The 26,665-nt window shown below is 36.2% G+C and overlaps 2 protein-coding genes across 3 annotated transcripts in view; both read left to right on the plus strand.

Moving 5' to 3' along the window:
* The window catches only part of LOC116728610 (actin-binding LIM protein 3-like), a 42,091-nt gene extending 23,233 nt beyond the window's left edge, over nucleotides 1-18,858 (plus strand). The window contains exons 9-22 of one of the 2 annotated variants that reach the window (XM_032576850.1): nucleotides 2,105-2,188; nucleotides 2,735-2,764; nucleotides 3,926-4,037; nucleotides 4,287-4,391; nucleotides 6,575-6,625; nucleotides 8,416-8,550; nucleotides 9,061-9,125; nucleotides 9,442-9,583; nucleotides 12,554-12,583; nucleotides 14,857-14,915; nucleotides 15,859-15,925; nucleotides 16,031-16,038; nucleotides 16,295-16,375; nucleotides 16,978-18,858. In XM_032576850.1, the coding sequence (XP_032432741.1) occupies nucleotides 2,105-2,188; nucleotides 2,735-2,764; nucleotides 3,926-4,037; nucleotides 4,287-4,391; nucleotides 6,575-6,625; nucleotides 8,416-8,550; nucleotides 9,061-9,125; nucleotides 9,442-9,583; nucleotides 12,554-12,583; nucleotides 14,857-14,915; nucleotides 15,859-15,925; nucleotides 16,031-16,038; nucleotides 16,295-16,375; nucleotides 16,978-17,091 (1,083 nt within the window). In that variant the 3' untranslated portion in view covers nucleotides 17,092-18,858. The remainder of the gene's footprint in view (nucleotides 1-2,104; nucleotides 2,189-2,734; nucleotides 2,765-3,925; nucleotides 4,038-4,286; nucleotides 4,392-6,574; nucleotides 6,626-8,415; nucleotides 8,551-9,060; nucleotides 9,126-9,441; nucleotides 9,584-12,553; nucleotides 12,584-14,856; nucleotides 14,916-15,858; nucleotides 15,926-16,030; nucleotides 16,039-16,294; nucleotides 16,376-16,977) is intronic. The other variant, XM_032576851.1, reaches the window with a different exon arrangement.
* A 1,196-nt stretch (nucleotides 18,859-20,054) lies between these two features.
* Nucleotides 20,055-26,665, plus strand: part of LOC116728379 (actin filament-associated protein 1-like 1) — a 28,128-nt gene continuing 21,517 nt past the window's right edge. Inside the window, exon 1 of the mRNA XM_032576445.1 lies at nucleotides 20,055-20,212. Coding sequence (XP_032432336.1) covers nucleotides 20,191-20,212 — 22 coding nt within the window. The 5' untranslated portion in view covers nucleotides 20,055-20,190. The remainder of the gene's footprint in view (nucleotides 20,213-26,665) is intronic.

Here is a 26,665-nt window from a genome sequence, read left to right on the forward strand (position 1 = left end):
CCCCTGCAGTTCCTCTCTCTGATTTTCTCTAAATAAATGTGTTATTGCTTTATAAGCCACAAACTAATAATAACCTAATACTAATAACAAAAACTCTGAATCCTGAAATAGATCCTAATAATTACGTGTTGCTCAGACAAAAGAGTTGCGTGCGTTGCTGTGAATTAACAGAGGTCACTAATATGAGTTGCATATGTTTACAAAAGGGTCAACAGAAATATACATACTGTACAAAACAAACATAAACCAAAATGAGAAAAGATAAAGAAGGTTTTAAACAAGCCACATAACATTGTAGTTAAATTCTGGGCCATACGCTAAACTCAAACTAAACTAATTAATCAAAGCTGAAAACAAGACTACTGGTTTCTCCCAGCCCAATTAACAACTGAAGGAAATTAGAAAATAACAAATCAACATGAATCAGAAGCTCGTGGTAAGGAGGGACCCCTCTGTTGCTCCCTCTTGTACAATGTTGACACACATTTACTAGTTGGAGAGAAATTACAGATTCTGTGTTTAATGAGGAGAGATAAACAATAGGAGTCTAATGGTACATAAGAATCACTGTATTATGTACCCTGATTTTGAGGATCTATAGGATGGAGCAGAATGCCTTTCTTATGTTACAACTGCACTGGTCAAATAATATTTTAAAAATTACACCCCTGTTATTAAAGGATACATTTTAAATTAAATTGAAATTGGAAAAAAATTTTTTTTTTTTCTCATCAGTACTGTATTGAACACCAGATAGGCATTATAAACAAAGTTTCCTGCTGTTGGCTATGAGTTTATGAGTTTGGCCTTGTCTGATGAAGTATCCAGCTCTAAACCATCCGATTCCGGTCAACAGACATTGTCTTGATGTTTTTATGTGTTCGATGTCAGTTTACGTGACTAAATAAGTTTGAAATAAAACTTAAAACTACTAAAAATTTTATTTGATTTTACTTTCTTCATCTGTTCTGTGGCAGACAAATAATATTACCAAAAAGCAGACGGTAATGATTATGGGTTGTCCACAGGCTCAGACCTTTCTGGACTCTGTATGCTGTTTTGGTTTGGGCTGACTTTATGTGCTGAATTAGTAAATTTGCGAGAGAAAACACAAGATAAAAATGCTCAATAATCCCATTTCATTTACATTGGAAAAATGTATAAACATCTGTACATTTCTGTGCCATACACTAAACTAAACTAAATTTGTGCTAATGTCAAATAATAAGCATTTGTACTAATATACATTGTCTTTTGGGTTTTATAACATTTTTTTTAACACCAAGCATGACAAACATCCACTTTTAGAGGAGGCTTTTCAAACCTAGGCTCCACTGCTGCATTCTCATTAAATAGAGAAGGTTTTCTCCTCCTGTGCAGCATTTCCCTTAGTTTACCAGTTAAAACTTTTGTATTTGCCTGGCTAGATGTACAGTAGCTTTTGAGTTATTGTAATCCCCAGAGTATTACTAACGTTGCATGATCTGACCTCAAGCTTAACTTGCTCGAATGTCCATTCTAGGAAAGATTAGAAACTGCCATGAATGTTGTCCAGTTGTCAAATAGTCTGTAAAGTGATGTAAACTAAGCTTTTTAACCCTTACCAGACTGAAAAGCAACAGACTGTTACTCCTGATGTCTTTCCTACTTGGCATTGTGTTAGCAGACACCCGAATGCAAAGTGATTAAACCCCTGAGTTTACTGAGCTGCTCAAAATATTATCCATTCAGTTGTCCATTCTCTTTCACTCTTCCTCACTCTTCTTCCCCCTCTCTTTCCTTCTGTTTTTCCTTTAATAATTTATAGATTGTGTTTTATTTGAGTGGCCATATGTGTAAATAAAAATGTAGGTATTGATTAGTGGATATTTTTAATAATTAAACAATTTCTAAAATATCTTTGGGAATCTTGTGTGTTTCATGCCCCCTTGAGGCACCAGGTCTAAAAATTTACTCATTTACTTTTTAGAAAATAATGCCTTTGTTACCTTAACTTACTAAGGACCAAGTGATTTGAAAAAAAAAATCAAACCTTACAGATGTATTTGTCCTTGATTAGGTTAAATTCCTCATGTTCTTGCTCTTGCTCTTTTGTTTGACCCAGCATCTGAGGCGAACCTCTGAGACTGCATCCATTTCTCCTTCAGGTTCCTCTCCCCTCCTCGGCTCTCCTCACCGGCTCATCTGTGTGAGTAACTGCAACCACTGTTGCACCAAAGCTGCAGTACTTACACAGTACCTTCTGTCTCTGTCAGTGCTGCCAGTCAAATGCCACTCACACTGACAGAATGGTCTCCCACTCTGTCCAACTACCTGTGTCTCTGTATGCAGAGCTTATGTGAGAGCTATTTAAATAAAATCCTCAGCTCCAGGTTTTCTATTCAGGACTCCATCTGTATTAGGTGTCCATGTGTGAAGGGGTGTGCGCGCATCCTTCTGTTTCTCTTAAGGCTGACAATGATGTTTTAGGCTATAAGCAGCTGGAGGCTCTGCCCAGGGTCAAAACCATATATGACATCCAGCAGCCACACATCATCCCTTATCAGGCTGAACATGCACACACTCGGTTCTTAGAAGATGCTGTGCAGAGAAACAGCTGTGGACCAGTACACACATTCACACACAGAATAAATAAAACTGTCGATTCTAAGTTATATTGTAGTTAACATAAAGGAAAATGACTAATTCTGATTAAGGATAACAATATTTATAACTCTCTATCCTCCTCCTGCAGTCTTTGGGTTCCTTATCGCCATACGCTCATGTGAGTACTTCAACCATTTGTCCTCCATCATTTCAAATGACCACTTTATTTTTTTATTGACTGCAATAGTAAGCAATGTTTGAATCTTGTATGTCAGAAAAGTGAAATGACCAAACCTCTTCAGCTATTTACCCAAAAAGTCTTTTGTTATTTACTGTTATCAATTCTTTTTTTTGTATTGTTTCTTTGTTTCACATAAACTATTTTTATTACACGTATCATTTTTGTAAATTTGTAAGTAAATTCAATACATTTGCAATTTTCATGTTTACATCTAATTTAAGGCTTCTAGTAGTAGTGTACTATTATACCCAGAAAGGTGTTTTCATTTACTTGTGTAATATTTATATTATGAATAATTTTCAATATTTTTGTAACCCCAAGCATTTTTCAATTTCTAAGTATAGGATTTGTATGATTTTGATTCATTGATGGTATGGCTAAGTTAAACAACTGTTTTACTGATGCTATGTCTGTTGTAACCTTATCCAAAAGCTGCATATTTTTATCTTTTTCAAAGAATGCTGTTTTCTAACGGCGTTCTTTGGACGTATTTCTTTACCTCCCTTAACATCCTTCTCACTGTCAGTGGTATGATAAACTCATCCCACCTTGTCGGTTACAGTTTGAAGTGTTTTTAAACATTATGATTACTCTGAAAGTAAATGTAGTTTAACCATGGAGGTATTTCCTCATAGCAAGTTCCTTACTTAAAAAGATATACAGTAAATACATCTGCATGCACCAGATACAAAGTCAAAATACAACACTTATTATGAATGGTATGTTTTCTTATCTTTCAGTTGTGAAAAATGGCTCGGAGAAATCAATGTCAGGTCATATTTACACCTAAAGGGAACAGGAAATCGAGCTTTTATAAATTAAGTGTTTTTGACACACGAGTAGACTTGTAAAAGTAACGTTTATATTTAAAAAAAAATTTTTTTAATAGTGGGTGCTATTTGATATTTATCTCTTATTGCTGTCTTTTCCCCCTCTAAAAAGATGTGATCTTTCAAAATAATTATATTTCATATCATATGTTTAGTATTATAATATTTTGTTGCGACAATGAAGGAGAAATGGGTTTGAAGGTTTTTACAGTTCTTTAGATCGACAGCTGGAGGAAGCTGTAGGAAACATTTCTCTGTTTGCGTTCAGGACCTCTTGGACAGCGTTGAGTTGAGAAAGAGACTTTCTTCCAGCTCTGCATTCTCAGAGTCTCCTGCACATGGTCACCACGGAGGATCCCCGCTGCATTATTATGTCCCCGGTAACAAACCCACTTAAGCAAAGACTCACATACACAGAGAAAGTATGGTGTCCCTACCTGACAATAAAAACTATATCACAGTAAGTAGGTGTACTTTTATTTCAAGTGAGCAGTACATCAGGGAAGGACACATATGACTTTACACACTCATCAGATTGTGAGTCCTTTTCGTCTCTCATTAGTCTCTGTCTTTCTGTTTGGCCCATTAATGTTGTGGGTTCTGTCACTGCTTGCCTGCGCTGACTGCAGGCAGTGAGAGTGGCAGGAGTTCACCATATTACACTCAACCAGAGCCCAGGTGTACCACACCCACCTCCTCCACCTTCCAAGTTCCCAAGCATTTCCATGTCCCAGGTAGGCTCTGATACATTACCCTGACCTCTGACCCTGTTCACAGACCAGAATGGGCCCATTTGCATTTCAAACTACAGTTGAAGTATTTGTGAAAAGGAGCTTTAGGTTGTGGAAATGTCAAATTGTTATTTTCTGACCATTTATCATAAGATGATGCATTCTGATATACAGTGATGCCGCTAATTTGACCACTTTTTTTGGTAACTAATAATCTAACACGTTACTATCTCATTCAAGTCATTGTGCGTTACTATTTTTGTAATTTTTCTTTGTAAAAATCAAAATGGTAATTTTGCTGGATGGTTGTGCATAGGTGCGGCGCATTACTCTGCTTTGGAGACAGTATGAACACTCTCGTTGAGTATAATGGGTGTGTAATAACTGCGGCAGCAGAGCTGAGACACATGCAGTGTAAGACCAAGAACACGACTTTTCACACGCGGATCAGATTTTTACTCAAGACATGGACTTCATCACTCTACAGTCTGTCAGTGCACCATTGGACACAGTCAGACTTGGAGAAAGTTCCACCTGGTTGTGCGAAGCAGAAAACTGAGGCTGACCTACAAAAGTTTGAGTTTGGTGCAAATAAGTGAACGTTTATTTTTTTTTCTTCATTAAAATATGTATTTATGTTCGGTTAACTTAAGAGAGAGATGGTCTTTATTTCATTTTTCTATTAAAAACTACATTTCTCCACATTTACATTGACATTGAGGCATTATTATTATGTTAAAAATGATTCCAGTAGAGTAGGTATCGGACAGTAAGGCTTTGTTGGTTTTTAGGTGTTTTCCTTGTCCTACATGATATTTTAGGAGAATTGTTATGCAATGTGGGTTTGCTTTGGTATCTTACTTTCCATTTTAGTTGATGAACAGACCAGTGCTCCATGAGCAAAGTCCTGAAGTTCGAGAGATATTTTATAAGTTAAAACTTCTCCATAACCTTATCTCTGAACCATCACCGTATTCCTTTGACTTCATGATGCTTTATGTTCTCTGAAGTTATATCATAAACCTCATTGAACAACTGCATTTATACTGAGATTAAATTATATACTAATGAGGTCACTTCTTGTACTGGATTTTATAGGTTGTCATAATTTTGGAAGTTAAATCAATATGCACACACCAAATTTCAGATTTTTATTTAGAAAGAGGCAGAATTTTTTTTCTCTTTTTAGTGGAAAATCATTCTGATTGAAAAGCTTTTAGGCGGCTTGTGGCCACTTTTATCTACCAACTAATGCTAGCTAATTTAATTTCCACTCTCCATTAACCATTTACATACAAATTTAATGCTGAACTTTGCCTTTTTACCTTGGCTCAGTTCCCTTTAAAGACCGGCATTCTTTCACTGCAGTCCTCTCATTTGATTCCTCCTTGTCATTCTCACTTCAGCCCATCTCTGCATGCTACATTTTTTCTGTTTTTTGTTTGGAGATGCTTGCCAGCCCTGCATTAGCAATTGTTTCTCCCTCCGCAACAAGAACAAGCAAAAAAAATAAAAAATGTTTTTGGCACATGCTTTTATCCAAAGTGCTTCACAGTATAACATGCACACATTTACCAGGCATGGTCTGCTGGGGGTTGAAACCTTAGCATTGGATTGGTGGCACTCCTTGTTCAGTGAGTTGAAATGCATACACAAATATTTAGATTTTTTTTTTTTTGCAACAAACCTTTGGAGATTTATTTTGACATGAATGTGGGGATTTCTCTACATCAATACAAATCAATGCAGAAAAATGATCAAGTATATTCCTCTTCCTAATATCTTTTCTTATATTCCTCTGGCTCTTCCTCTCTTAAACTGCTTTCTTCGCTCTTTTATTTTCCTACCCTCCTCTTTTTTTGACTGAGTGCTGTAAAGCTGTTCAAGTCATCCTCTCTGCATGCCAATCAATTTGTCTAGATGCACAGCAGCATCTTTGCTGTACCCAGAGCTCCTACACGACTCGATGTGACTCGACTTTCCAGAGATTTTGACTCTTTATGTTAATTTTAAAACATTTAATGCAATGGTCGACTGTGTATTTATAGAAGATATTTCCAGATAGGAAGGAAGAAAGGACCATGTTTGTTACATCTATGGTAAATGTGTTCAAGATCAAGAAGAGAACTCTTTATCTCAAACTAAGTCTTGCTGTGAGTCACTAACTATCATTTTGTTTTTCTCAGTGTCTGAAGAAAGCAACATTTATAGGAAACCCCCCATTTACAAAAGGCAAGGTTAGTGAATTTTTTGCAGTGTTCTGGATTATATTACCAACGTTAGGTTTCATTTCTGCCGAACCAGCTGATTCATGGATATATTGTATTGTTTTCTCAGCAAAATACTATTTTACTCAACTAATGAAATGGAAAATGCTACTTCTCTAAAGTGGAGTCATCAGGCAAATCCATTTTCTAAAAGCCTCCACAGACTCGACTTAGAAACAAATTGTTATTTTTGCAAGTTTGCATATATGGAGCCCTACTAAATAATCTGAGTACTACAAAATGTTTATTTATATAAAATTAATTGTATGGCGGGCATTTTTGAGAAATTAGTAAGCAAATTTATCTAAACCAGGTCCCAGATTGTCAAAGCTTTTTTTGTTATATCTCTTTTTTATTGAGTTAAGTTAGTAATTAGTAATGCTTTAATTATGGACCATGTTGATACATAAAACATTTTGAAACTCATTGTTCCAACACTGAAAAAAGAACATGGTGGAATTTGCATGTTACCAGCAGCTCATTGGAAAAATACAACTTTCTATGTCGCAGTAATTGACATAGAAACACAGACTTAGAATTAAATAACGCCACAATTACAATTTACGTTCACAGAGGAAAACGTAGTTTGATTACTTAAAAAAAAAAAATTAATCACTGTAAAGAATACAATTAATTTAACTAGTCTTTCTCTGAAGACTAATTAGATTAGGACCAGGCCTTCCTCCTGCTCTGATTGGTTGTTTCTGACCGGGAGCGGTGTATTTCTGCAGATGGAAATAGGAACACAAGGAGGACGTAATCAGATAATTTTTTTTCACAGATTATCTGCCTCATGATTTACTGCCACAACAGGGTGACAGTTTTAACAAATATGTAAAAAAAAATCATATTTATAAAAGTTACATACTGCAGCTTTAATAAAACTGTATGTTTTTGTACATTTTCTTATGAGATTATAACTCCAGATCAAACCAAAATTCTTGTTTAATATTAACAAATATGACATATATCAGAATAAAATCATACAAGAACTGGTTGTTGATGTCTTTGCTTAAACTACATCATAGAAAAGCAGAGACTTGAAGATGCAGGAAACTGACAGTTGTTGTCAAATCAAAAACAGATGATTCATTTAGCAGGTGATTTAAGAGGTAAAATCAACTGAGAGAAGCGTTGCCAAACACTGAGTTTGTAGGTGATCCATCAGAGCATGCACAGAAGTCGAGCCTCCAGAGTTACAGTTCCTCAGAAAGATCTCTGCATGATTTACGCCGGGCTCCAAAGTGCTGACAAATCTTTCTCTTGAGTGAACTGGAGGTTTGTGATCTGGGTTAAGTGGATGAATTTAAATTTTACAGCTTGAATCATTTTGCAAAGCGATTTTTGGGTTATGGAAAATATCATAACGAGACAAGAATACGGCCTATTTGTACTGCACTTCATGTGAGAAGGGATTTGTATGTTTTTCAACTGCGCAAACACTATAAAGCCAAATTGATGTAACTTAAACCAACACATGACCTTTGCTATTTGTCACAGGCACTTTCTCTCTAATCTTTCTTGTCATTTCACTGAGACTTGTGAAACGACACAAAAAACAAAATGCCAATGATCCCCACACTACCATCCCTTAGCTAGATTTATAGGTTATTCTGATAATAGGATGCGTCATTAGAGAGTGCAAGATGGCATTGTTAAAGTTGTGGCATTTTTTCCCCCTTATCCTCCTTCAGTTTTGCAGGAATGGAAACAATAAATAATAGTTTTAAAGTATGCTTTTTTTCCTGTCTTTTTGTCAGACATTCCTGCATCTCCAACCAGCAGGAGTAAGATCAATGAGAATCTCATCAATTCCACTCACCTTTCCACTTCCAACTGCAACAGCCTTTATCACACAGACTCCAATTATTTTCCGTATGGTGGCTCTCCAAAAGGTAAATCTCCTTCACTTCAACTATCCTTCTTACACCTCTGCAAAATTCTTCAAACACAAACTAAAGTATATTAAATTGGATTTCCTATGAGAGAAATCACAAATCAATGTACGATTGTGAAGAATAAGTAAAAATGTTACACAGGTCTCAACACTTGTTTTCAGAGTGAAAGGGGTTAAGTACAAATGTTTATATAATTTTAAGTATTTTATAGTAAGAATTCATTTAAAATTAATTCATGCTGTTATGCACTCACTGCAAGTTGTTGGCATGTCACATAATGTGCTAGTAAAAGACGTTTGTCTGTATAACATGATAAAATGTTACTAACTTCAGAAGTGATTTGCATAGGACCCTGTGTGAGGATACATCGCTTCAAGTACTCACACAGCTGAAGGACACATGTTGCATCTAAATGCACATCGTAGCTTTAACTTAGCATTCTGCTGTCTTCTCACTCGCCATCATTTATCCCTTCATTTCCTCATCCTCCCTCCATCTCACCTCCAGTCTCCAGGGTGAGGAGGTTTTCATCTGGAGGAGAAGAGGATGGATGGAATCATAATTTAAACAAGGTAAGATTGCTTCCTCTTTTAATAACTGAAATAAGTGTTAATATTTTATGAGTGAGCCAATTAAAAGGTCCTTTCCAATCTCATTGGAAAGGATGAGATTGTCATTGGACACTGAATTAAAGTGAATCTCTCCTCTTTCTTATTGGCTAAATATTCTATCATCTATAACAACAAAAATCCTTTGTTTAAGTCATCATTTATCACCTCATAAATCAAAATCCTTTATCACTTGAGGTTTTACTTAAATATGGAAGTTTTTACATTATTTATTTTTAAATATTAATATTCTGATATTTTGTTTTCTTCCCCCACACAGGGCATTGGCAGGATGATCTTAAAGGAAGAGATGAAGGCACGATCAGGGGTCCAGGACAACAACCACTGGAGGAGTGCGCGCAGTTCCCAGAGTAACAGCAAGGAGACGCTAAACAATCTGGAATACAACTCCCTTAACGGCTGTAAGTCTTTGTGTTTAATAGCTTTACACTGTGAATGTGTCACTGAGGGATTTTAAATCCTCTGCCAAGCAAAGAACCATAATAACTTTGTTTTTGTAAGTGTTTTGTTTGTCTGGCAGCATTTCTGCTGTTTCTTTCCTAAAAGTTACTCAGAAAAGGCCAGATTAGGAAACTGTGTAGAGCAACAAAGGCAGATGTGCTGGGAATGTTTCTTTTTAAAAAAGTTTATTCTTGTTTATTTGTCTATATTTTGAGTCAGGTTCCCAATTATGACATTCCTCTCTCTCTTTTATAGTAATTAATTGTTTTGTTTATGTACTGAACTGAGGGCTTAAGAGCCTAAACACAGTTGGAGCTAAAAAAAAAAAACCCAATATTTTCTTAAGCAGTAATATCTGAAAATTAACATTTCTTCTTTTGTCTTTTATGTGTAATCCAGGCAAAATGTAAACTTATTGTCATAGCTCATGACTAATTAAGATGGTAAATATAACACAATCCTTAAATCCAAATAAAAATCAAATTAAATCTTATTATGCTTTAATTTGATTAGAATATTCTTATACAGCCTTCATAACTAAGAGTATGCAAGTTTATGTAAATATTTTTCCCTTATACATAAAAATGAAGAAAGAAAACAGATTATAAAAAATATATTTATTTGTCTCACAAATGCTTAATTGAATTGAAACAGCAGATTTAATGCAATAATCTGTATACCTGAGACTGGAAGTTCTTTAATGACCAAAATATCTTGCTTCCTATTTGCATTGAGATCTATTTTTTTATCTTCTAAAAACACAATGACTTCTTAATAATTATAAATTAGAATGTTGAAAAGTATGGAAGCATTTACAATCTCTCTGTTAATGTAAATAGACAAAGTCTTGCTCTACTAAACCTCTCCTAAATCTAATAGAAAGATTGCTTAAATATCCTCTTAGAGTCACACTAAAGGTGTGCCAATGCAAAAACATATAATCAAGTTTAGCTTTAAGTCATTTGAAGGGGGACTTATGACCTGACTACTGGAGATAGGCACCAGTAGTCAAAGTAAAGTAAATACAAAATATGAATGGACAACAAAAAACAATCATGTTCAACTTTTGTTATTGTAATGAAACAGCACAAACTAGAAAAAACAAGCAAACCCTAAAGCAAAAGGCCTGATTGTGCCAAACTAGTGCACCACTTGGGTTCTAATAATAATGGTAATACTTACTTACTTATAGATTATGACTAACACAGTACAGTTTCCATGTTTAATTATAAATTGCATGTCCAAGGTCAGTGCAAGTGGACTCTGTGACACTTCCCCCACATACCGAAGCATTAGCAGGGGGAGTTTCCCATCTCTTTATTAGCTCCTCCCTCAGCCTCTCTTCCCTCTCTGCCAGCAGCAGCTAAAAGAACGACACAAAGATGGAGTGAGTCATAAAGAAGGAGAAGGTGGGAGTAGATGGAGGCCAGGTGAGGAAAACAGAAACGGCAAGAACGGCTTTAACAGAAGAGGCAGGGGAAGCAAATACTACAGGAATTGAATTAGATGTAGTAGACAGAGAAAGAGAGGAGGAAGAGGGTATGAGAAGCTAAAGCAATTTGGAGCTGCTCTAAGAAGATGTACGACGTTCTCCCTGGAGGTAAATCAGGGTCAGAGAGCGAATGAAAGAAATGAACTCTGCGCTCAAGAGGCGTCACAAAGAAATGTCGTACAGATTCACAGTGGGTTTTATGGTGACTGCTGGTATTATACAGATTAGATTAATCCAGACTCTTTTGCACTTGTCTGCTTTGTAGACAGGCCTAATTTATCTGTGAAGTGTAAAAAGTATTTAGAGCATTAGAGAAAATCCAGATTTGTTAAATCGGTTTTAATCAATGGTTATATTTAATAAGAATAAATTCCCCTAATTTTAGTCTTGTCCCTGAACAAAGGGAATCACACAGACCAACAACAGCTTGAGCTTTCTACAGGGACTCTTGATGCCCACAATCCATTAGGCAGGCCCATTTAAACCTTAAAAGGCAAAAAGTCAACAAAAGAATATCTACACGTATCCAAATGAAGTTGAAAATCTCTCAGGAGTTGAAAAGCCAACCAAGGCTGATTTTATATTTTTGCAAATTTATATTTTGGATTATATTTTGAATATGACACCGGGGTTTCACAAGCAAGCAAACACAGTTGAGTATTCAGCTTCTATTTCTGGGCAAAATAATGTCAATGGTCATAAATATTGGTTTCCATTTAAATCTGTGAAGTGCACATATTCTCTACATCAAATCAATAAACAACAAACAGGCTTTGAAAGTTTTGTCAACCAATCTGCATCTGCTAGAAGTGGACATTTTATTTTATAGCTGAGGATAATCATTGCAAATATTCTGAACGTAGCAGGAAAGCTTTTTTATTCTGTGCCACTGAGCCCTGGTAATAGATGCCACATCCCCTCCAACCCTGAAGACGAAAATGAAGCTGGTATGGAAGATAGATGGATGGATGGAAGGACATTTTTGTTCTTAATCTCTCCACAGATGAATGTCTTTTTGAAGACTTGTCCTTGATTTTTTTCCCCCCCTTAAAGAGATATATTTTAGTTGATAACAGTATAAATAACACTTCTCGTCCATAATGTTGGATTTTTAATATAACATGTTGAATAAATTTTCTGCAGTGCAGGCACAGTAAAGATGTCAGGAATAAAATCCAGAATTTCTTTAATGTTGTGATTCTTAGTTGATTTTTTTTTCCATTTTTAGTTTGATTCTCCAGATGTCTGGGGAGAATTCTTTCTACTAAATGATTAATGGAAGTGCACTTCCTGTTCCAGTTTTCTGAAATTCTGTTCATATTTACAAGGAAGTCTTACTGTTGCAAGTGATAAGCAAAAATTACAGATAGGTTTGTGTCTTAAGAGTGAGAATCTGATGAAAATAAAACATCTAATCTTGGTCTTCTTTCCTTCTCAGCCCCGAGATCTACTTTAAGTGCAGACAACGGTGAGTTCATGGTTCTTCGAGGCATTTTGTTTATCATCAGCTAGTTGTCTCCCCATCTTCTTCATCCTCTTGTTTCTGCTGTGACAGAAGCAGCAGAGCTTTGAGTGGGAGATTGTTATCAACTTGCTGTGCCACACAAGCACAGCTCAGTCTTAAGGGTTACAGGTGGGAGGATGAATGGCGCTTCATCTCAGGTTTATTTTTATCAACTTTTTAAGGGAAGGAAACGGATTCAAAATTCACTGACTTGAAACTTCCCTGCCATCTGTTTTGTAACAGCCCAGTATGTACAACATAGTGGATGTTCACCAGGAAGCACCATGTCACAGCTATGTGAGTTCACTAGTTCACAGGGGAATAAATGGATCACAAGGTTGAGCGGCATCTGGAGAGACTCATAATAATGGTCTTGCAAGCAGGAGACTCTCCTGTCCCTGTATGATTCCCTTAGGAAAATAAATGCAAGAACTTTGTGTTGTGAATGGCATTTATAGTGTGAGAATGGGGATGGAAAATATAATTAAGGATTTGTTTCCTAAGCAAATTTTAATGTCACAGAGTAGATTGAGTTTGATTGTGGATATTGTCAGGGATTTTTTTTTTACAGAACCCTAGCATACTTCAGGTGACAAAGCATTTAATAAGTTTCTAAAATGGAATTACATTAACTGGAGCCAAACTATATAGAAGGAGTTTTTACAAAGATTGGGGAAGAAGACTAGGACAAAAGAAGAGATGATTAGGATTTCATTTAGTCTAAATAAGGGGGAAAAAGGTTGTAAACAGGACTGAGAAGAATGAGTGGGATAAAAAATGTGGGTTTTAAATGGGATGAGGAAGACTTACGGACTAAAAAAGAGGACACAGATGATTGTTTGGGATAAAAATGAGTAAAAAAAAAGGATGAGGAGGATGAATAAAATGAAAAATTGGTCATTAAGAAAGAAAGTGAACATGAATTGAATGAAATGGTAATAATGAGTGTTGGGGAAAGTAAGGGTGAAAATAAACTGAAAGAGGATGAGGAGGATGAAAAAAGAATTATGAAGATTGATGATGAAAATAAATGTCATCAAAAGAAGTGACATGAAGAGAAATCCTATGTGTTTGGAGGAGAAGATGGTTTAGGGTGAGGAAAGTTGAATGAGTTGAGGCTTTACTCCTGGTCGAAGTTAACACATTAACTTATTTTTTTTCTCCTTGTTTGGGAAATGTAGACCCCTGAATTCCCAAACCATCTAACAGATCTAATTGAATGACCAAGGCGAGTAGTTTCAATGCTTTTATTGGTGGCAGAACTCACATTCTTTAGGTCGACTCTAAACACCTGTCAGTATTCTGCTGCATCATGCCTTTAGCTCTGTGTCATCGCTGTGCAATCCAATTCCTCTGAACATGAAAATGAACAAGGGAGAAAAGATAGACAGAGTGAAGAATGAGTGGGTGGGGGGAGTTAATATCAGGGGAGGAGTCAATGATGAAGACTTGGAAAAAGAAAGAAATAAATGATAAGGAAGGGAAGAGAGGAAAAATAGTTAATGTGAGACTCTACTGCCCTCTGCTGGCATTTTGCAGCAGTACAGGCAGCAAATCCATCACCTACCTCAAAGATGCTGGAACCACGAGGAACAGAGGAGCATTTATTGTTTCAATATAATAATGTAGAACCAGTAAAAAAAAAAAAAAAAAAAGAAATCCATGCATTAGTGTAGATTTTCATCATGTCCTATATGGCCATGATGATCGTTGTGCCAACTTGAGACTCAAATGTTTCTGAGGGATTTATTATTGAATGCTTTAGGAATGAAGCTGCAGTTTACAGTGTGTGATTAAAATCGCCCCTGCTTTGAACTTTCAGTCCAAATAGTAGGAATTGTTTCACCATCAGGATATTCTTAGAGACTGTGGTACAAAGACGGATTAGAAGTCCTTTTCTAATCTTTCAGCAACATGGCGGCAGGCTCTGTTGAGCTGCTGAGAAGCTGCTTGGATTCTCGTGATTCTGAGCAGCTACCATTCTCTGTCTGCATATAAGCTTAGTAAGATGCATAGCAGTGGTAAATAATGGTGGCTTATTGTTGCATGATTTGGAAAGCAGGTAATATTTTTAACAAGCTTTGATTCTATTTGAAAGTTTTTTTATATGAATTAAAACGATGTAATAGTTGGCCATCTTGCTCCTCTCAAAAAGAACAAAAAGCTCTGATGTCTGGAGTGTGTTAATACTGTGCTTTTGTTGGTTTGATTGTGGTTTTCTGTTTGTTTTTTTCCAGACTCGTACACTGCCAAATCTGCCTCGTTGCCAGGCTACGGCAGGAATGGGCTGAACAGGGTACGGCGTCGTGGTTTCTGGAGCATGTGCTCCTCCTGCTTTCATTAGAGTCTGTTTCCTCTGAGAATCTTTGAGAATTATTGAGTTTACCAAGAGTTTCCCCTGGTAAAAAAGTAATGCATGGAAACTTAATAATTCTATAAATACAGTGTATGGTTTAATTTAATTGCTTTTTTTTTTTTTCTTTGATGGAACACCAAATTTGTAATGATTAATTAGTAAACTGTTAATTTAATTTTTGCTGTTATAATGTTTCTGTTTTTGCTTAGACCCTATAGTTTAAGCAAAAACCTTTTTATAATTAAACCGCTGAGTATGTCCATTTCTTATTTCTTAGCATTGATTCACATAGTCAATGTGTATCTAAATGTCACCTGAAGAAAATGGGTTAATAAATAACAGGAAAGTCCAAAATTTAACATTTTGCTTCACAAAGGTCTGGTTGTTATGAAAAATCTCATGACAAACAGAGAGGGGTACATGAGAGCAGTCCTCATGCTCTACTTTGCTGCTTAATCTATTAATGTAGCACAATATAAATAAAAATCAAAAACAAGCTTTAGTATGACAACAATGAAAACGTTACAACAAAAATAATTAGCCACGTGCAGAATTTCTTTTTTTTTTGTGCTCAAGTTTGCAAGTGTATGAAATGAAGAGGCAGAATGATCGGCACTGACTAGGACAGGTTATAAGAAAACAATAAAAAGACATTGATAGAAAAAACTGAGCCAAGTCCTTCATTGCCTGCTGAAGCTGAAACTCATTTGTAATAGTTTACTTTTCAAGACCAAGGGAGACAAGTAATGTTATATTATTATGATGAAATTTTGGAAGCAACAATAAGCAGATTTCATGGGTTTCTGCTGCGTTCGGGACAGCTGAACGATCCTAGTTTTAACTCCTTCGTACGGTCTAATCTTCTTTTGCTCTTCTCCCACAGCCTGGAAGTGCGGACACAGATTATTACCAGTACGACAGCAGTAATGCAGTTAACTGGCAGATAAGAGGTAAGCCTGTTAGGCTTAAAGCCTCGTGATGCATATTTTGCTCTGAGTGTTAGTATCTGGGGTTCTCATTCACCATTATCCCCTTTTCTTCTTGTTGTCTTTCAGAATACAAGGTAAAATATATCAGTGTCTACAAGAAACCTGTTAATGAGTCTAGAGGGAAAAGTCTGGACAGGCTATAATGGATGAGAACGTTGTTCAGCCAGTTAATATTGACTGATCAATGTGTCTCACTCAGACTTATTGAAATGTCAGCTATTTTAAATATTCACATTTTTAATAAACAACTCATTTGTAAATATTAATATGAAGCATCTTAATTGATAAAAAACAGACAAGTACTTATGTTTTTTTTGTTATATTTGTTAGATCTACCCATATGAAGCTTTGATGGTGTCAGTAAGAGGGCAGCAACGTCTTCCCAGCGATGTGGATAGAGCCCGACTGGAGGTAAATGGCTTCTGAATTCATGTTTTATTTAAATACTTTTTTCTTTTGCTGACAATATTGGGACTTTGCAGCTTAGCAGATACATGAAACTAATTAATTCATAGTCACATAGCAGCTCATTTTTTTCATTTTACTAAAACAAAAGCTACAATTTCCACTGAAGCAGTGCTTTTACCAGTGCGTTTATCAAAATAACAATGAACATGCTAATATTAATATATGTTAACGTATCTATGCCCCTCACCTGATGGTATATGACAAAGGGAAACACAGTTCATGATGCCAAGAAACAACCTGCAAGATATGGCTGCCTCTTGGTTCAAATATTAAGTAAAATGCATTAAAACTATTTGACCTTTGCAAATACTTAAAGGTACAGCTAAACCACTCATCTCAATAAAAAGAATCCAGAACCAACCAACTTTCTTTCTAATTTCCAATCCTCGTCTTTGCCTTAAAGCTTTGACCTACCAATATTAATTTTAGTCAGTTTCGATTTGGTTTTGTAAATTATACCAGAACACTTAAATTTTTTTATAACCTTTCCTTTTTTGCCTGCAGCATTATGAAGACTTTTATTTCTCTCATCTTTCCTTGCACAGCGTCACCTTTCACCAGAAGAGTTTTATCGAGTCTTTGGCATGTCCATGTCTGCCTTTGATCGCCTGGCTCAGTGGAAAAAGAATGAACTGAAGAAACAGGTCCGACTATTTTAGGAAAAGTCACAAAACCCAGTCGATTCTGCTGCAGTCCAGGTGGAACATCAACAGCGCTCTGAATGCTGCTTCCAAAAAGATTTTACCTAGGACTGTATGCTGAACAGAAAGCATCGGGTCTGACAAATTGCAACTGATAATGCACTAAGGTTTATTTAGCAATAACTGTAAGGGCAGCAAGGGCAAAATTGGATGATAGAAGCCTGCAAGAAATGTGGCAATGCTGCAACAGACAGGAAATAGAATGAGTGTGATGCTACTTCTCCGCCCTGTACCAACAGATGGCAGTGTGTTCCAGTCTTAGTCGGAGGTGCTGCCATGCAGAAAGATTCATGTTAAAATGTGATCCTGCTTTTAAAAATCAGCAGATAAGAAGAATAAAGGATCCAACTTTACCCAGAAACTGCCCTCAAAGACAAGCAAACGTCATAGCAAAATAAACTCTGTGAGAATCTAAGCATTAAAGTTACTAAATATTATGGTTTTTATAAATTACAACTACTGGAAACCAAAACTTCTCTAATGTTTTTGTATTGTGTAATTGTGTATTTAATTTCTATTCGAGATTATCTGAAGCCATATCAACATTAGGACTTTTGTACTATTTACTGATATGTGATTTGAAAAAAAAAATTAAATGTGACTTAGCTGTATTGTGGCTTTGAGTGTACAGAACTTTAAAGTAAGTTTAGGTAAAAAATGTAGGTTATTGCCTAAAATGTTGCTGGGTTTTATTTAAAGAAAGCTAATTTAGTCTCTCTTGAGCACTTGAATCCTGACATAAATCAGGCTGACTGATAATGAATCTGTGTGCGTGATAATATTATATCTTAATGAAGGATATTTAGTGTAGAGAATTCTGATAGAAATGGAAATGAGAAAAAGAGATGTGACAAAATCCGTATGGGCTGCATAAACAAATGTGTGTGTATGTATTTGGGTTTACAGATTGCAACAATTCATCACTTTTACAATATTATCACACTCAAACTCTTATTTTGTATTTGTTGGAGGTATTTTTTATTATTATTTATCATCTACAATTCCCTGTCTTTCAATACTGCTTCAAAATAATTATTATGATTTATAATGATCCATCTATCCATTTGTTATCGAATACAGTCAATATGCTTATCCCTTGAGGGGTTGCGAGAAGTGCTGGTGCCTGTCTCCAGTGATTTATAATGATGCATTTATTTATTTTTCGTCCATTTTAAATGCAGACATACATGCACTGCCCTAATTTGCACCGCTAATAACGTATTACTAATAATATGTAGTAGTACTGTAGTATACAATAAGTGTTTTTTTCATTTTAAAATTTAATTTGAATATTTGTATTGACTGGGGGAAAAAATCATCTTTATCTTTTATTTATTTGTTTTGTTTTACAAAACTAATTGCCATAATTATTGGCATCCTCAACAACTGTTTTACAACTGTTCATTTATCCTTGTAGAAGTCAGTGAGGAGGATTGTTGGTAAAACAAACAAAAAAAAAAAACCAGCCTCCAAAGCTCCTCATAAAAGAGCAACAGCAAATTTTTCATTGTGAGATTATGCTGCTGTAATAAATCATGAATTCACCTTAACAGCTTTTACACACTTTGCCAGAGGCTTTTTGTAAGCTTACAAAAGGTATTCTGTGGTAATCTTATTTTTATCTTGATATTATGGAATAATTTTCTTTTCATGATTTTGTGAGAAACTTTTCTTAAGCTGAAAGCCATAATCATCACAATGAACAAATAAAAACATGAAACCACACTGTGTGCAATGAATTTCATTTTTGAATTAACTTGAAAATGTTAATTTGGGGGATATTCCAAATTACTGAGACACACCTGCAGAAGAAACAATAAAACATTATTTAAGTTCTGCTGCTGAAATAATGTTTTAATAGTGCACATTTTTGGGACACATTTTAATTGTGTCCCTGGAGCTATATAGCCTAATATAGTGGCTAAATTCTCTCATTTTGCAAGAAATGCATCTAAAAGTTGGAAGTAATGAAGTGTTTGAGTACTTAAGTAAGCCAGCTCTGCTCTAAAGACCATTTGTGCCAAAGTAATTTTTTTTAGGAATTTTTCCAAACCTGGAAGTTTACAAACACAGATATTTATAGGCCCTGATTATGATGATTTATTTCACTTCACAGAATAGATGAGGAAAGCACATCTTAAGACATCAGTCGTAAAGTCAGAGCTCGGACACAAGTGGGCCCTATAAAAAAATAAGTATAAAGGTTAATTAGTTGCAAAATGGTTCTTAAACTATTTTGCATCTATTACAAAGCACTGATCTCAGCCCAATAGGAAATTCAGGCAAAGACTGGAAGAAAACGCAAAATATTTTTTCCCCTAAGGAAACATATGGAAATGTCTAAATTTGCAGGAGAGTAAAAAACCTGACATTTAGCAAAAAGTGTTTTTATTTTGTTTGTTTTTTTTTCAGAATCCTAGCTGATTCAAACACAGAAAAAGTTTAGTTTGACTTACTGTCAGTCTGTGGGAAAATTTTGTAAAAAGGTCATGTGTGTAATTCTAAGTGCAAACATCTGGTTTCAAAATGTGTCCCAGTGCAGAATTATACCATATCAAAGGGAATTTGTAAAATTCATATAACTGCTGACAGCTGCTGAGTACTAGAAGTTGTATTCCAACAGTTCTTGTTTTTATTTTGCACAAAAATGTTAATTATTACGCAGTATTTGAGTGAAGTAAAACCTCTGAATTTAATTAAAAGGCAATGGTTTAACTGAAGCGGTAACTGAATGTGGGTTGGGAACCCATGCTACTATATGGAGATAATTAGCTAATCATTTGGCGGGTTTCAGGGATTACATCTCCCCAAATAGGACCAGTGTGGCAGAAATGTGACTCTCCTCCCGTCTGCCTGCGCAGGCGCTAGGACCCAGCGGAGTGCTGAAGGACGCGTCCACTGGAGTCGCGCTGTAAACCACGGCGGTCACTGTGACTCACAGAGAACCGCTGTTTCACCGGAGAAACACGTCTCACATGTTTGAGACAGTTTCAAATAAAATGTCAGAAGGATTATAACTGGGAACCAGTTTGGAGATTTAAGCGTTTTTCAAGCGATATGGACTCCAAACGGCAGAGTGGTGAGTAGCAGCAACTCTTTATCCCAACATGAACGGGAGGTAATCATAACTTTTTTTTCAGCCAACAACAATGAGGAGTAATTTTTAACAAATAAAAAAAAAAAAAAGTAATTAGAACTGGGGAAGTACTTATAAAATATGCGGCAATAGACATGTGAATTACATATGGTTTGTGAGTGATAAAACAAATAATTTAAAGTGGAGCAATTCTTAACAAAGGAGAATGGACATGCGCATAGTTTTTCAAATGTAGCAAATCGTGCCCTCGTGCCCGGCTCATGATGTTGTAGTAGGTAAGAGTGACGTCATGCAGCCACGCGCCGGTTAGTGTGTGTGTATGCGTGTACGGAGGAGGTATCCCCAGGTAGAGTGATGCAAGGACTGACCAACAGAGGACTGCCCTGTTGGAAAGTGCGCCGCTGGAGGAGAAGCGGCTGCTGAATGGCTGCTCTGTCTGAGCAGGGATGTGGACAGGAAGCTGCACTACGGGACTCCAAGTAGAAGTCATCTAAGTTTTAAAGATAAGGACAAGAGTGGTTATTTAAAGTGAATCAATGAGAAATTCTTTATAGAAAGCAATGAAATAAAAAGTCTCCACACAGTGGTATTCTTACTGGCCAAATGTGTTAATAGGATTATGACTTATTGAGAATTAAGATTCCAAACATTTAAAACAGAAGTTGCAAAGTTATTACTAGTGTAACAGTTGTGTGCTGCTGTAATAAATAATATTTTGTTATTTTATACAAAGCTAGACTAAGAAGGCTGTTGGCCCCTGTTGTATTTATGTCCTTTTGCTCCTAAGATTCTGTGTATGCACAGAATTTACAAGAGATTAACTTTTCAGTTTCATCGCTTATATATAAGTATTAGTGTGTGTGTACTTTGTAAAACGTTCCTTATCAAGGAAGTTGTCTTCGTTTATACAAAAAAACCTTTAAATCTTGCAGTAACTATGGCAGGTCTGTAAATAAATCGGGCTGCACAGCATTCACTGAAAGCTTGTTCTTATTTTCAAGATATTTGTTTTCAAATAGTTGTGCATATATACATAAAAATCAAGCAGGTTAAATACAAAACACAAAAGTGAACTTTATAGACAAGGCAGTGTATAAATGTGAAGTGAAATGATGGATTTTTATGATAAACAATCTGAAAAAGGTGAAATGTGTATGTAATCAGTGTCAATTGTCTGGAAGGTGAAGTAGCTTAACTGTGCAACAAAAGAAGGTCACCCACAATATGATGCTGCCACCACCATGCTTCACAGTGGGGATGGTGTGTTCATGCTGATGTGCAGTGCTAGTTAAGTTATAAAGTTAGATTTAGATGTGCATCATTTCGTTTAATTTCTTATTTGCCGGTTCGTGTTAGTCTTTTACACAAAATCCTTTTAAATACTCAAAATGTTGTGGTTTTAATGTGATTGTATGTGTAAAGGTTTAAAGAAGATGATTACTTTTGCAAGTCAATGGACCATTAAACTGTAATATCATCTTGTGTAAGTGTAAAAAATGAGCTATACAACAGCAGAACAAACACCAATAATTCCTTTCAATCTTAGCACACAGGAATTACTTACAATACAAAATAATAATCTTAAGAATACCCTTTTATAAACATATTACACAGTCATTGGAGTTATGTAATTTCCTCAATTTTAACTTTAAACATAGGTCATCTTAATGTGGCTGTAAGATTTTAAATTATTATATTTCATAATCTGATTCAAAGCATGCATAAAAACTGAGCAATCTGAACACAATTGAAAGAGATTCACTGAGTAAATGATGGAATCTAAGTACAAAACTGCCACAAGAACGTAAATATTGAAATACTGATTGTTTCAGTGCTGGAATTTCCATTGTCCTATTTGCTTTCAATTTCCAGCGTTTTCATTTGGCTTTTCTGTCACTTTGCTTGATGTTTGACGGACATGACATTATTCTGGGTGCTTTTGTTTGACACTTGTTATTGAAGAGAAAGTACGAACTGCAGCTATTCTCAACAGAGAAAGGCTTATGAATAAAATGTGGAATTGAATGGAAGCATGCAGAAATTACAAGATTTTTCTAAGAAAGTTGCAAAAAGTGCATAGAGAAATCAAAATATTGGCTGTTTATTTGTTGAAAACACAGCTCGGTATCAGCGTGGGTTTAAAATTAAGCTTAATTGTTTGGTCTTTGTCATACATCTGTATTTTTCTGGACCCCTTCACCATTTACTATCTTCAGAGTGTGATAAGATACTACAAGAATGTGAAAAAGTGAATTCCTCCACTGTTTTCCCACAGCTGTTTCTCTTTACAGATCTTGCCAGCGTGATTATGGGCTTTTTAAAGTGTCTGTCTAAATGCTAACCCCTAGGCGAACAGTCACAACATGGACTGTTGTCATGAAAATATGAAAAATGGGACGCTAAATTATTGAAACAGACTTTTGTCTCTTGAGGGAGCTGCTGAGCCTTGAACTCTGACCTCCCTCTGAAGAGGATGAGTGTCAGGGGAAGAGACAAGAATCAGATTGGTGGATAGGAGTTAAAAGGGAAAGATTTAAGAGGGGGCGGCATGGGGGGAAAACAGGCGTGATGGAGAAGGTTTTGAATCTGGAAGAGCTTCTTGAAGCTTTTGACAGTGAGGCAAGCAGGAACAGGTTGATGTTTGTTGACCAAAGCCTCGTAGGCCTTTGATATTTATCTTTACACAAAACATTTCTTTAAATCCTAATCCTCATATCTTCTACAAGCAGCCAAATATTTCATTTCAAATCATTTAATGGTTGTATTTTACTCTGAAGGAAAGTTCTAACAAGGAGGGAGTGTTTTGATATGAGAAGAAAAGTTTCATAGCTTACCCTTGGATGCGAGTTGACTGATGGGTTGGACCTGTCATGAATGGGAGTTAAAGCCTAAGGTTAGGAGGACAGAGTGTGTATTTTCTCTGTGGTGAGATAAACAGCAGCAGCAGTAGCTATTTTGTTCTCGGCTATAACCAAACACATTAAATCAGTTCAAATGATAGTCGCATGGCCCAGATCTCATGACCAGCCTCCGTCAGGAAGACTTTCTGGAAACACACAGGATCAGTTTTAACTTGCACTGCTGTGACTGTTTGCAATATGCAAACAGATTTGTACTGCACTTTCCTTTTATTTTGTCATGTTACAACTATGAACATCATTAGCTTTGAGCTTTTATCTGATTGACCAACATTACATTGTTCATGTAAAAGAACAGTGAATTTTTTCAAATGACAATCTTAAGTGTTTAAATTCGCATTCAGTGCCAGCAAAGTAATATTCTCTGAAACTACCTTTTACTTCAGTTAAATCTGTGGGTCATTTTGTTATGTTTCTGCCAGCATTGTACATATCAAGACATGAATGTTTTATAAAAATGTATAAGATGTATATAAAAAAGCTCAAACTTAGTCTAATTTCATGGAAGCTGTATGAATTTTCAGATTTAGATCTGGGCTTAATTGTCTGTTCTAACATTTAAAAATATTTTATATAAGCATCTTATTGTTGCTCTGGCAACCAGAGGACAAACCTCTGCTTCCAGCTCCTCATCTTTTGCAGTTTCAAACAAGTTCACTATGATTGACTTGTGTTTAGATCCATTTGTCTTCCTTTGAGCGTTCACTAGATTTCCCAATACAACTAAAGAAAAACCTCTCAGCTGGTTTGCGGTTTGGCGAAACTCTTCATTTTCAGATCAGTAATGTTCTGTCAAATATTCCAGGCTTCATATTTTGTTTTATAACCTAACTCTTCTGTGGACATATCCATAACTTAATTCCTGATCATAAACAGCGTCTTCATGATGCCGTTTGTTTACTAATGTTCTGTAACAAACCTATGAGATTCACAGAACAAGTGGATTAGGTTAAATTACACATGGCATGGGTGGAGCTTCAAGAGGAAGCTGATTGGAGTAGATTTTATGTAGCGGTGTCAGAGAGCTGGTTTTAGTGCGCATCACACTTTTTTGAATTTTTAGTTGTAGAAGATTTTAAAAATTCCTCCTTTCAATTTCACATCACAATTGTGTAATATGGTTTTTTTTGTGTGCCTCATAAATTCCCCGCAAAATATTGTTATTTAATGTTGTAACATGATAAAATGCGAAAAGTTCAAGGGGTGTGAACACTTTTGGACAGCACTATAAAAGACAGATTAATGGGGGTGGGAGTGTGCTTCCTCTTAGTGAAATAATTGAGCAGCTAGTAACAAAAAAAGGACTAGAAAAGGAAATGTAAGGCATGTGTGTGTTTGTGTGGATGGGTGTGTCTGAGGAATGGGGGGTAACAAAGATCCCTCTGTGGGTGAGAGCAGCCACAAGCCTGCAGAACAGCTGATTCTCAGCCTCTAAACCCTTCGTTCCCCTGAGAGAACTGGCCTTGACTGCATGGAGTCGGATTCTGACAAACAAAACATAGACCAGAGACTCCGCCATCAGTTTACAGCTGGTTTGTTTACCCGTTGTTGACTGATAACACTGAGTCATTTTAATTGGTGCCCGCCACAGCATTGAATGAAGAGCGGAAGAATAACTTAACTTTTTCATATTTGTTAAAACTGTCACCATGTGGTGATAGTTTAATATTAGACAGATAATCTGTGAAAAGATTGATCTCCTCCACCCGCTCCTTGAACTACTACTGGAGTTTGAAGAAATGTATGACTCCTCGACAAAACCAACCAATCAGAGCCAGCAGGAGGAAAAACTTACCGTTCCATGAAAACCATTTATCTGTCATCATTGGTGACCATGCTAACTAGCCTTAGCATTAGTGGCAAGCTATGTTGTGGTGAACCAGCGGAAGTACAGTGGAGAGCAAGGGGAAGGAGTGAGCACAGGAGTGATTGACAGCGCTAAGACCCTCCTCCTGGCTCTGATTGGTTGTTTCTGACTGCAGTTAGTATTGGGAGCACTGGGAGAAAACAGAGGAGCTTGATTTTCTTTTCATATATTATCATGACATAATTATAATTTTAACAAATATGTAAAAATTATATTTTTTATAAAGTATAACACTGCAGCTTTAAGCTAGAAGATACTCTTCAGAATAAGGATGAAACCAAATGTTTACATACAAAGGCATGTAACATTTTTTTCTTACTGTCTGACATCAAATCAGAGTAAACTTCTTCTGTTTTACCATTCAGCATGGAAGATGCCGTTACTCTAATAGCAAAATAATGCTGTAGCAGCTCCCCAGCAGTTGAATTTATCCAGCCAGTCTCGACGGGTGAATTTAGCGTTTTTATTTATTTTTTCTTCGGGTGATTCGTCACCACAGTCACCACAGTCACCACAGTCACCACAGTTAATGATTGACTCCATAAATGTTTTATAATGATTGTTGAACTGATCATTTCTTTTTAACTTCCTCTTTAGATGTTGTAAACGAACAATAGCCAGCCTCTTATTATTTGGCAACACAGGAAGGCAGGGTGTTTTAAATGGAAGGGGCATCTCCAAATGTCCATCGTCTTTCTGTGTAATATTTTCACTCAGAAGTTGTATAAACCGAATGTCATCTTGGGAAACACATTTTCCTTCTGGACCCTTTTCATTGAAATCCAACTCCAAAACTCTTAAAACATCAGAAGCCAATGGAGCGGGCATTTCTTTCACCATCACTCTATGTACAAATCTTTGGTTGCCTTGCCGATCTAAATGTGGATTGGCTGCCCCGATAATACTCCAACCAAGAGTAGTCCTCTGAGCAAAAGGTTCATTTTCCCCACCAACAACAACTTCCAAGGGAGCCAAAGCAGAAGGACAGTCAAAACCAATGAGTAAACCTACTTCACAGTCTTGTAAAGCAGGCATTTTGCCAGCCAGATGTTTAAGGTGAGGCCACTGTAATGCTGTACTTCTACTTGGTATGCAAGATGTATCAACAGGAATGAAGTCACGCGTGTATGCTTGCGGCAACCGTATGTAATTATCAGAGAAAAAACTCCGAACTTGCAAGTCATACACATTTTGACTAGAAACAGGAGTATCAACAGAAACCATGGTACTAAGTTTTAGCTGTACTGGTTTGGTTTCAACAGTCAAGTTTTTCACAAGATCATTACATACGGTTGCCGCAAGCATACACGCGTGACTTCATTCCTGTTGATACATCTTGCATACCAAGTAGAAGTACAGCATTACAGTGGCCTCACCTTAAACATCTGGCTGGCAAAATGCCTGCTTTACAAGACTGTGAAGTAGGTTTACTCATTGGTTTTGACTGTCCTTCTGCTTTGGCTCCCTTGGAAGTTGTTGTTGGTGGGGAAAATGAACCTTTTGCTCAGAGGACTACTCTTGGTTGGAGTATTATCGGGGCAGCCAATCCACATTTAGATCGGCAAGGCAACCAAAGATTTGTACATAGAGTGATGGTGAAAGAAATGCCCGCTCCATTGGCTTCTGATGTTTTAAGAGTTTTGGAGTTGG

The sequence above is a fragment of the Xiphophorus hellerii genome, chromosome 11, assembly GCF_003331165.1.
Source record: "Xiphophorus hellerii strain 12219 chromosome 11, Xiphophorus_hellerii-4.1, whole genome shotgun sequence".
Taxonomy (NCBI): Eukaryota; Metazoa; Chordata; class Actinopteri; order Cyprinodontiformes; family Poeciliidae; genus Xiphophorus; species Xiphophorus hellerii.